Source organism: Aquarana catesbeiana, linkage group LG10, assembly GCF_042186555.1.
Source record: "Aquarana catesbeiana isolate 2022-GZ linkage group LG10, ASM4218655v1, whole genome shotgun sequence".
Taxonomy (NCBI): domain Eukaryota; kingdom Metazoa; phylum Chordata; class Amphibia; order Anura; family Ranidae; genus Aquarana; species Aquarana catesbeiana.
The window spans coordinates 228221516-228234127 of NC_133333.1; the positions used below are offsets into that span (position 1 = coordinate 228221516).

A 12612-nucleotide genomic window follows, 5' to 3' on the forward strand; every position below is an offset into this window, starting at 1 on the left:
GTGTCCAATGACAGCTGATCACGGAAGTAAACACAAGCCGGTTATCTGTGTTTCTTTCCTCACACTGACAGCGCTAGGAGAGAAGAAGGAAGCCAATAACCGGCTTGTGTTAAAGGGACATCAACACTGATAATAAGGGCACTGATTATCAGTGTACTGATTATCAATGCAGTCCCAACAGTGACCATCAGTGCCTCCTCATCAGTGTCGCCTACCAGTGCCTATCAGTGCCTCCTATCAGTGCTGCCTATCATTGCCACCTATCAGTGCCCTTCAGTGCCACCTATCAGAGCCCATCAGTGCCACCTATCAGGGCAGCCTCATCAGTGCCCACCAGTGCTACCTATTAGTGCCCATCAGTGCCACCTATCAGTGCACATCAGTGTCATCTATCAGTGTCCATCAGTGCCGCCTCATCAGTGCCCATCAGTGAAGGAGTAAAATGACCTGTTTGCCAAATTCTATAAAGAAACTACTATGAACAAATTATTATTTTTTTTAAAACATTCGGTCTTTTTTCGTTTGTTTAGGAAAAAAAAAAAACAGTGGTGATCAAATAGCACCAAAATACAGCTCTATTTGTGTGAAAAAATTATAAAAATGTCAATTGTCATTCAAAGTGTGACAGCGCTGAAAGCTGAAAATTGGCCTGGGCAGGAAGGGGGTTAAAGTGCCTAGTAAGAAAGTGGTTAAAGGGACCACAACCCAAATAGTGGGGAAATATAGCTGCCATCCATGACCCATCCCTGCCGTTCTGTACAACACTTATCAATTTAATCTCTTCTATATTTTTTCTCTTCATAAACTTTTAATAATGTTTAGGTATTGAACCTGATAATGTTATTTTTTATGTTTTCTAATATATTGTCCATACACTGTATCTGATATTTTATTTTTAAATAATCTTTATCCATATTCTGATGAAAGGCACACAGTAAATGTCCTGAAATGCGTTGGTTATCAATAAATAGATAAAAAGATATATTGTATACATAAAAGGTTTACAATATTGCTCCAAGACAAGTCAACACACATTTATATTCTGAATGATCTTTATTAAGATAGTGATATTTGTTAACAGAATTTAACACAGATTGATGCAAAATAACATTGCTGACTTTAGCGCAGCTGCTGTGATTTCTGACTGCCATTAGTAGGTCATTACATAATTCTATTTGGCTCAATTTGGCTCCAGATGAATGCTATTGGCTCCAATCATCTACTCCCCTTTGCTTCCTACAATGAATAGAACAGCTTTATAATCAGTGAGATCGCTGACATTGCGTCTCCTCTGCACTGCACAGTAATCAATGACTAAACCCACCTTACCAAAGGCGTTTTTCACAAACTCCTTATTACATTTAAAACAATGGAACCGTTCTGCTCCAGCAACCCAGTAAGTTGCATCCAATAGTGAAAGATGTAATAGTTGGCCTCTGGGTTTTAACAGCTTTATTATCTTCTCCAGATTCTTCATGTATTCATCTTCATTTTTACTGATAGTTTCCAGTATCCCCGCACTGATAATACAATCAGCGAGTGGTAGTAGCACTGGGGAAGTTATGTTTTCCTCTTCAAAATCACATTTCAAAATCTGCCTGATGGATGACCTTAGGCGCATTTCTTTCTCCTGAAGTTGATCTCTGAAAGAAAAAAAAAAACACAATATGGACATTACAGGAAATATTTCAATATACAGTGATGTGGTGTGATAAGCAGTTCTGCCAAAATTCAGTTAGACTGTAATTTGACAAGTTAAAATAAAATTGTCATACTAGTGTAGCACTACCCCCGTAGGAGTTGCTAATGGCAGGGTTCCCCACTACTGCACAGCCAGTCACACAGCATTTCCTTCTTTTATCCAGACACAGTGATCAGACCTTTGGCTTGTTTTTTTTGTTATTTTATTAGGGGATGATAACTTGGATGGGGTAAAGGCAGGGCCGTCTTAATAGCATCATGGGCCCTTGGGCAAAGTAATTAACTGGGACCCCTACCAGCTTGCCTCAATTTACACCCCTACTTTCAAGAAATAAAGTATAAATAGTTCATAGAATTAAACATATATTCATTAGTACTTTAAATAAAATCAATTTTTACATTCCATAAATCAAAGAATAATCAACACAAAGGGCACAGTACAGGGGGGATGCAGAAGGGCACAGTACAGGAGGGGTCAGGAGGGTACAATATTGGGATCAGGAGGGCACAGTTTAGGTTCTGGGACACTTCCTGGGACTTGGCCATCTTGGGACAGTTTAGTAAAAAAAGCATGACTGTCCCAGCAAATTCTGGACAGTTGGCAAGTATGATGTACAGCAAGATTATTGTGGGGCCCCATGCACCTGGGCCCCCTGGGCAGTGCCCAGGAGTGCCCATGCATTAAGATGGCCCTGGGCAAGGGATTATGGGATACTCAACTTGAAAATGTCCAACAATTAAACCAGGGACAACTTCCTCCCTATTTACAGATTTCTCTTCTTCCTTCCACCTGCACAAACTTGTTGGCGAACATTATGAGGTGTTCACGGAAAATTTGAGCGCCGCAGAACACCCCATAATGCACTGCGAGATCGCAGTACATTGCTGTATGATGATTGGTCAAAGCATGCACCTGACAGCGCGCTGATAGCGCGCTCTGCTGAGAGAACCATAAATGGCCAAAGGCAGAGTGCCTTTGGCCAGTCATGACTCAGGGGGACTAAGTCCACGTCCCACACTATATAAGGCTGCTTACAAGGCGGCTGTGTGTAGTGTTGTTGGCGTGGACAGAGAAATAGCTAGATTTAGATTAAGCAGGCAGGTTGTTAAGTTAGTGGCAGTGTATTTGATATTCACATATATATATATATATATATATATATATATATATATATATATATATATATATATATATATACACCGTATATACAGCCAGTCTAATATATATATATATATATATATATATATATATATAAACTCTGTATTTAGCATACTATATATTGTTAGTGTTTACTCGATATTCAGTCAGTGCAGGCAGTGTATTAATATATGTATACAGTTATATATATATATATATATATATATATATATATATATATATATATATATATATATATATATATATATATATATATATATATATATATTTAGAGTATGTACAGTGTTTACAGTTTCTACAGTTTCTACTACACTTCAGGCGGTGTACACAATATCTAATACAGTGTGTACAATTTCTATTACACTTCTTGTGGTGTACACAGTACACAATACAGTGCAGCCGTAGTACAGTTTCTAATACAGTGCAGGTGGTGTACACAGTATCTAATACAGTGTGTACAGTTTCTACTATACTTCTGGTGGTGTACACAGTACACAATACAGTGCAGCCATAGTACAGTTTCTACTACTTTTCTGGTGGTGTACACAGTATCTAACACAGTGTGTACAGTTTTTACTACACTTCTGGTGGTGTACATAGTACACAATACAGTGCAGCCATAGTACAGTTTCTAATACAATGCAGGCGGTATACACAGTATCTAATACAGTGTGTACAGTTTCTACTACACTTCAGGCGGTGCACACAGTAGCTAATACAGTGTAGGCCGGAAGGCCACCAAGGAGAGGCAGATGCTCACAGGCCACTAAAAGAGGGCAAACAGCCTCTGTGTCTACAGTCAACAGTGGTGGTCGTGGACATGGTGCATCCTCTGCAGGTGGCACGCTTGTCCTTTGTTTCTGCTGCTGGCTGTGTCATTGAGCCACAACATGCAGAAGAGTTGGTGGAGTGGATAACAAAGCCATGCTCATCCTCCTCATCCTCTATCAACAGATTCAGAGTAGTTTGCCTTCGTAACGCAGCTGCCAAAGCGGCCTATTCCACCGGCTCCTTGTCCACAGTTACTCCTTCTGTAGCCCCACCATCATGCACAGAGGAGTCCCCAGATTTATTCAACCTACATGCTGTTGGAGGATGCGCAGTGATTTGAAGGCTCTGATGATGGTTTCCAGGTTGAGGAAGGGAGTAACGTGAGCCTAGAGAGAGGGGGTGCAACAGAAGGACAAGAAACTGGCAGTCATGTTCCCCTAGCTGCAGCATACTGCCAAGTTTGCTCCAGTGACAAGGAGGGAGGGGATGATGAGGCCACTGACTGTACTTGGGTGCCTGAGAGAAGAGAGGAGGAGGAGGCACAACTTCAATGAGGCAGGATGTCCTCTAGGGGGCAGCTTAAGGGCAGCCACCTTATTGCATCACACCACAGAGGTCCGCAGGTGCAGGGCACTGCTGACTCCCTGCTGACTTTTAAAAGTTCCTTGGTGTGGGCCAAATTTTCCACAAATTTTTATTGAATAAACATAGGAATATAATACAACATATCATTGTAGTGGTAGAACATTCACATTAAGAAATCATTGGAAATGTATCACATTTTACATCTGAACAATAATTTTTTAGTAAAATAACAATATATTTTAAAACAATACAGAAATATCTATTTTATGCATATACAGTATATGTATTGACAAGTCATGAGAGCAGTTTATGATCTTTGTTTTAGTTAGTCCATAACAGTGTGCTTGTGCTGAGCTTTAATTTGAGTTTGTATCAAGTTGTGTAAATATTAAAAGGGAAAAAGGAAAGAATCAAGGTGGATAAATTAAAAAAAAAAGATATAACTTGGGTAGTGGGGTAGGAAAGGGTGTGTTGAAGTTGTGTCCATAGTTCCCTCTAGAAGCTCAAGTGTTTTATTTGTAAGGAGTAGGGATGAACCGAACACCCCCCGATTCGGTTCGCACCAGAACCTGCGAACGGACCGAAAGTTAGCGCGAACTTTAGAACCCTGTTAAAGTCTATGGGACTCGAACATTCCAAATCAAAAGTGCTAATTTTAAAGGCTGGTATGCAATTATTGTCCTAACAAGGGGTTGGGGACCCGGGTCCGGGCGTTTTTTCGGGAGCAGTGATTTTAATGATGCCTAAAGTGAAAAAAAAGTAAAATATTCCTTTAAATATCGTACCTGGGGGGTGTCTATAGTATGCCTGTGAAGTAGCACGTGTTTCTCGTGTTTAGAACTGTCCTTGCACAAAATGACATTTCTAAAGGAAAAAAAGTAATTTAAAACTGCTTGCAGCTTTAATGTAATGTCGGGTCCCGGCAACATGGATGAAAATCATTGAGAAAAATGGCATAGGTACTCCCCCAGCCCATTACCAGCCCCTTTGGGTCTTGTATGGATATTAAAGGGAACCCCGCACCCAAATTAAAAAAAGGAAAGGCGTGGGGCCCCCAGGCCCTATATACTCTGAACAGCAGTATACAGGCAGTGCAAACAAGACAGGGACTGTAGGTTTGTTGTTAACCAGAATCTGTTTGTAATTTTGAACTGGTACATTTTTAAAGTGTAGCTCCAGCCAAAAAATCTATTTTAAAGCTTTTTGGAAACAATAGGGAAGGGTTATCACCCCTGTAACATTTGTTTTGCTGTCTGTGCACATCTTCAGAAGATTTCACCTCACTTTCTGTCCCAATGACAAATGTTTTTTTGAAAATTTGGGGTTTTTAGTGAAACAAGGATTGGTGATAAAGCATCAGTGGAGAGGAGACACGTTTTTCCCATGTTAACTCTTACAGGAGAGAATTTCCCTTCCTAGGGGTAGATTTCATCTCACTTCCTGTTGTCTCCTTCCGTTTGCAAGTAGGAGTTGTTTGTAAGTTAGATGTTTGAAAGTAGGGGCCTGCCCTATATACTCTGCAGAAATTTGGGCCTTAGGTGTTGGTGTTGCCACAACACTGTAAGCCCTCACAGTTACTCTTGGTGGGCGCAGGAACGGGCCCTGCTGTGAAATATTATATCAAGAATTGTAATTACATGCCATTGTTGAACAGTGGTAAAAAAATTGGGCCTTTGGTGGTGGTGGTGCTGGTGCCACAACACTGTAAGTCCACATAGTTACTCTTGGTGGGCACTGGAACGGGCCCTGCTGTGAAATATTATATCAAGAATTGTAATTACATGCACCTGTTGAACAGGGGCAGAAAAATTGGGCCTTTGGTGGTGGTGGTGGTGGTGTTGCCACAACACTGTAAGCCCTCACAGTTACTCTTGGTGGGTGCAGGAATGGGCCCTGCTGTGAAATATTAGATCAAGATTTGTAATTACATGTCCCTATTGAACAGGGGCAGAAAAATTGGACCTTAGACACTGGTGCCACAACACTGCAACCCCTCACAGATACTCTAGTTGGAGCGCAGGAATGAGCCCTGCTGTAAATTATTGCATCAAAAATTGTAATTACACACCCCTGTTAAACAGGGGCAGAAAAATTAGGCCTTAGGCACTGGTGCTGGTCCCACAACACTGCAACCCCTCACAGATACTCTAGTTGGAGTGCAGGCATGACCCCTGGTGCAAAGTATTGCATCAAAAATTGTAATTACATGCCCCTGTTAAACAGGGGTTGAAAAATTGGGCCTTAGGCACTGGTGCTGGTGCCACAACACTGCAACCCCTCACAGATACTGTAGTTGAGCGCAGCAACAAACCCTCCTGCAAAATATTGCATCAAAAATTGTAATTAGATGCCCCTGTTAAACAGGGACTGAAAAATTGGGCCTTAAGCACTGGTGCTGCTCCCACAACACTGCAACCCCTAACAGATACTCTAGTTGGAGTGCAGGAATGAGCCCCGCTGCAAAGTATTGCATCAAAAATTGTAATTACACGCCCCTGTTAAACAGGGGCTGAAAAATTGGGCCTTAGTCACTGGTGGTTGCGCCCAGAACCAAAAATGTTCTTACAAACTATCAGCATGATCATTGAGGAGGAAGAGGATAGTCACTCAGCATAACAGGATAGTCACTCAGCATAGGCAGTCTTGAAGGGATCTGACATTTCAAAAAAAAATATTCCATCAGCATCAGGTGCTTGGTAGCTGGTGGTGATCCAAGACTGATTCATTTTTATGAAAGTCAGTCGATCGACCGAGTTGGTGGACAGGCACACCCTGTGATCGGTTACAAAGCAGCACTGAATGTGCGTTCCGAAAGAACGCTGGATGCAGGATAGGCCAGTAGCTCAGTTGCATACTGTGCAAGCTCTGACCAGTGATCCATCCTCAAGACCCAGTAACCCAGAAGATTTTCGGTGGGAATGGTGTCCAAGTCTGATCTTGCCCCTAGGTATTCCTGCACCATGTAAAACAGACGCTGGCGATAGTTGCTGGAACTGATCATACGTTGGGGCTGCGGACTAAAAAATTGTCTGAACGCATTGGTCAGATGGCCACCTTCTCCCCTGCACCCCCTTTTACTGACCGAAGCCTCAGCAACACGTTGTCCAGGCACAGGAATTTGTAATCTCCCAGTCTCTGGGAACGCATTGCACAGACCTTTCTGCAAGGCCTCCCGAAGATGTTTCATCCTCTGCTCCCTCTGTGATGGCAAGATAAGATCCACAACCTTACCCTTGTAACATGGATCAAGGAGGGTTGCCAGCCAGTAATGATCCCTCTCCTTGATACCACAAATATGAGGATCCTTCCGCAAGCTTTGCAGGATCAGGGAGGCCATGCAGTGTAGGTTTGCTGAGGCATCTGGACCGGAGTCCTCTGGGTCACTAAGAATGACATAATCTGCAGCCACCTCCTCCCAGCCACGTACAAGTCCATGGGTTTCTTGGGACTGTAAATGATCCCTTGAAGACTGCTGCTGATGCTGAGTGCCAGGCTCCAACTCCATGCTGACACAATCCTCCTCCTCCTCATCCTCTTCCTGTATGATTGGCGGGCATGCAGGAACACTGTCTGTATAAAGGGGGCCTTGAGAGGTAAAGAAGTCCTCCTCTTCCTGCCTCTGTTCTGCCTCAAGTGTCCTGTCCATTGTTCCACGTGTGCTCCAACAGGTGGACAAGTGGGACAGTGTCACTGATGCATGCACTGTCACTGTTCACCATCCTCGTGGCCTCCTCAAATGGTGAAAGGACAGTGCATGCATCCTTGATCATGGCCCACTGGCGTGGGGAAAAAAAACAAGCTCCCCTGACCCTGTCCTAGTGCCATAGTTGCACAGGTACTCATTGATGGCCCTCTGCTGCATGTGCAGCTGCTGCAACATGGCCAACGTTGAGTTCCACTTGGTGGGCATGTCACAGATTAGGCGGTTCTTGGACAGGTTAAATTCCTTTTGGAGGTCAGCCAGCCAAGCACTGGCATTATATGACCAATGGAAATGCACACAGACTTTCCTGGCCTGCCTCAGGACATCCTGTAAGCCCGGGTACCTGCCCAAGAACCGCTGCACCACCAAGGACGTGAGCCAAACAGGGCACATGGGTCAGTTGTCCCTGTCGGAGGGCGGAGAGGAGGTTGGTGCCATTGTTGCAATCCACCATTCATGGCTTAATCTGGCGTGGTGTCAACCACCTCTGTACCTGCCCCTGCAGAGCTGACAGAATCTCAGAATCTCTGCCCCAGTGTGGCTCCTGTCCCCCAAGCACACTAGCTCAAGCACCGCATGGCATCTTTTTGCCTGAGTGCTTGCATAGCCCCTTGAATGCCTACCAAGCACCGCTGGTTTCGAGGACAAATCAGCACAGGAAGAAGAAGAGATGGGGTGGAGGAGAGAGGTGTGGCAGAATCACCGCTAGTAGAATTTTGGAGGCGTGGTGGCGGAACAACCTCCAACACTACTGCACCCTGTCCTTCATCCTTCCCAGCTGCCAGAAGAGTCACCCAGTGCGCGGTGAAAGATAGGTAACGTCCCTGTCCATGCCTGCTGGACCATGAGTCAGCGGTAATATGCACCTTACCGCTGACTGCCCTGTCCAGCGAGGCCAAGACATTGCCTTCCACATGCTGGTAGAGAGCCGGAATCGCCTTCCATGAGAAAAAGTGGCGTTTGGGAACCTGCCACTGAGGAACCGCACATTCCACAAACTCACGGAAGGGGGCAGAGTCTACCAACTGAAAAGGCAGCAGTTGAAATGCTAGCAATTTAGCCAAGCTAGCATTTAACCACTGGGCATGTGGATGGCTGGGAGCGAACTTCTTTCGGTGGTGCAGCAGCTCGGGCAGGGAAATTTGCCTCGTACAATCTGACGTCGGTGTACCAATAGCAGGTGGCCCGCAAGTACTTGGCTGTGACACACCTAATTCTACACCTTCATTCCTCTCAATGCAGGTTTCAGAGAGGACTGAAGGTATAGTGGGGTTGGAGATCCCAGCTGATGAGGAGCAAGGAGAGGTCCGCTTTGTTCTTTTTTTTTAAATCAGATTTTTGTTTTATTTATAAAACATAGAAAGAGAAAAAACTCTTCCTTTAAAACAAAAACAAAAAACAAGGACATATTATTATCCAAATGTACAACCAATTAGATTGCTTCTCCTGCATTGTTATGGTATATATGAGTTTACAATCAACTTAAGAAGACAAATCTCTACATATCCATACCAGTTTCTGCCATATCACATATTTTCTACGTTTAGTAAGCGTGTCCTTTTAGTACTTTGTACCCCTACCCCGCTCCCGGTCCTTGAAAGGACAATCGGTCGTTGTAGAGGTACCCCTCCCCCTAAACAGTGAGGGGGGACTCCAGTGTTCTTTCTTTAACTAATATATAAGTAAACCATATAACTCGTCACTGCAGAGTAAGACAACTTCTCATCAAGAATATTATGTCAGATTGATCCACATTCTGAGTCTCTATGTCACCATATCACCCTTTACCCACCTAGCGTAGACAGCCTCCTTCCTCAGATAAGGGGAGTAGGCGTCTATGTCCTGCCACCAAATATTTTATTTTGGACCAGTTGGAAGGGGGCTAAACCAGGTACCTCCAACCATGGGTCCCATATACGTTCAAACTTTGCTGGGCTACCTCTGTGCTGGTATGTCAACTTTTCCCTCAATAGAGTGTCATTTATGGTATTAACCCATTCTGCGTGTGTTGGCGGTGACACCGAAAGCCATTTTTTAGCTATAAGTTTCCTGGCAATAAACAATATTCTAGTAATGGCTATGTAAGTGTGCGGAGTATATAGTTCCTCGTCTAACCATCCCAACAGACACAGCTTGGGGTCAACCACAAATGTAAGATTCCATATTTTATTTATAGAGCTGATTATTTCAGACGAGTACCTTTGCAATTTTGGGCACTTCCAGAGCATGTGTACAAGAGTACCGTTATCTATCTTGCAATGGGGGCAAAAAGGGTCATCTCTTCTATGCCATTTATGTAATTTATATGGGGTACGGTAAGTTTGGTGTATAATGAATAATTGTGTAGGTTTTTGGGAGGAGGAAAGAGACACCTTGGGTACATTCTCCATTATAGCAGACCATTCCTCATCTGTGATGTGACCTATATCTTCCCCCCAACTTGTCCTGGATTTTAATAACATAGTCTTGGATACCTGCATTATTAGGGATTCATATATAGATGATATCTGTCCTTTCCTAGACATTGAAGTTACTAGTTGTGTGAGCACTGTGGGTCTAGTTAATTCCCATTTTGATAGTGTAGCTTGTGCTGAGATGGCGTGCCTAAGTTGTAAGTATTGAAAAAACACAACATTTGGTATGCCATATTCTTCCCTTAGGGATTGGAAGTCCCGTAGAAGTCCGCCCTGGTATAGCTGCTGAATATAAACCACCCCGCTCCTGGAACACGCAGAGAAGCCCTTTAATTTACGCAGTTCGGGGAAGTTGCTATTGTTCCATATACAAGACCATTCAGAATACCCTTCATAGTGAAAATGTTACTTGGCCTTATTCCATATTTTATCTATAAGCACCATAGTTCGGTATTCAGGTATTTTGCGGAACTCTCCTGTTTCCAAGCACTCCACAAGACCCCCACTCGAGAGTAAAGTGCGTATGATATTGCCCGTAGGGTCGGATGACTCGGAGCTCTGCCAACCCATTAGGTGTTGTAATTGGGCCGCTATGAAATAATAGTATGGGTTCGGGACTGCCAGCCCTCCTGAGTCCTTTGCCTCCTGTAATGTTTCCAATTTAATACGCGGCACCTGTTTCCTCCAGATCAAGGAGCGAAATACGGTGTTACATTTTTTGAAAACGTGGATAGGAATCCAGATAGGGGCGTTGTGGAGCGCATATAAAAGTTGTGGACCCCAGACCATTTTTAGCAAATTACATTGGCCTACTACCGAAAGGGGAAGTTTAATCCAACTAGCTGCTTTTTCCTGGAATTTTTTGATCAGAGGATTTATATTTAGTTTAACATATAGTTCTAGGTTGGGATGGATAACTATGCCTAAATATCGGAAAGTATCTACCACCCTTATCTGGTCTGCTGCTGAAGGAAAAGGCGATACAAGGGGATCTAGTGGTAACAGTATGGATTTGTCCCAGTTTATCTTTAACCCCGAATAGGATCCAAATTTACAGATTAGCTCCATGAGATTTGTTAAAGAGGCAGACGTGTCGCCCAAAAAGATGAGCACATCGTCAGCATACAAGGCTATTTTATCTTCCAAATCTTTCCTTTTAACACCGCAGATAGCTGGGTTCCCTCTGATAGCAGCAGCGAGAGGCTCTATGGCCAGAGCAAAGAGCAATGGGGATAGTGGGCAGCCCTGTCTTGTTCCCCTGTGTAGGTCAAAGAAGGAAGATAGCGTGTTGTTAATTCTAATGCAAGCTTTTGGTGCCCTGTACAGTAGTTTAATCCAGGAAATAAATGTCTCCCCTTAATTGAATTTCTCTAGCACCCTCCAAAGGTAATCCCATTCTACGCTATCGAATGCCTTAGTGGCGTCTAGTGAAAGGATAGCTCTTTGACCTTAGTTATCTGTTGGAATTTGCATATTTAAATATAATCTGCAAAGATTGTGTGCTGTGGATCTGTTAGGTATAAATCCCGGTTGATCCGGGTGCACTATTTTTGTCACCACCTTAGACAACCTCATAGCGAGGACTTTAGTGATCAATTTCAAATCATTATTTAAAAGTGATATGGGCCTGTATGACTCAGGTTGGTTCGCATCCTTTCAACAGGACCACTACCACTGCCTCGTACATGGAGTCTGGTAAGGAGTCAGTGGCATGTGCTTCCTTGATTGTGTGGAGCAATTCCGGTAGGAGTATGCCACCAGACCATCATTTCCCGGGCCTTAGAATTGGGGAATGTTGCTAATGCAAGTTGCAATTCTTCTAGAGATATAGGTGCATTTAGCAGTTTTTTGTCTTCCCCCTGTATTGTCGGAAGTGAGATTCCATCTAAAAACTCAGTTAAGGCGGTTTCGGAGTAATTCACCTTTGATGAATACACATCCTGAAAAAAGGTACAGAAACCCTGCATAATTGAAGGGGTGTCCATAGCTACCTGTGTTGGTGACACCGCCAAGCGGTGAATAATTGGTGATGGTTGTTGCGATTTGGCTATTACCGATAACATATGGCCCGCTTTGTTCTTTAATGTAGGTCTTTTAGGTACGCTTGCCAATGAACTGCATGGCAGGTCAACATATGTCTGGTCAAGCATGTGTTGTCCAAGCGGTTATGTTTTGGCCACGTGAGATACGCTTGAGACATATGTTGCAAATAGCAGTGGTGCGATCTGATGCACTTGTCTCAAAAAAGGCCCAAAGAACTTTTGGAATAACGTGCAAAG

The 12612-nt window shown here is 43.5% G+C and overlaps 1 protein-coding gene across 1 annotated transcript in view; it reads right to left on the reverse strand.

The window, feature by feature from the left end:
* Positions 1-1094: 1094 nt before the first annotated feature.
* Positions 1095-12612, reverse strand: part of LOC141111253 (indolethylamine N-methyltransferase-like) — a 50874-nt gene continuing 39356 nt past the window's right edge. Inside the window, exon 3 of the mRNA XM_073603396.1 lies at positions 1095-1643. Coding sequence (XP_073459497.1) covers positions 1220-1643 — 424 coding nt within the window. The 3' untranslated portion in view covers positions 1095-1219. The remainder of the gene's footprint in view (positions 1644-12612) is intronic.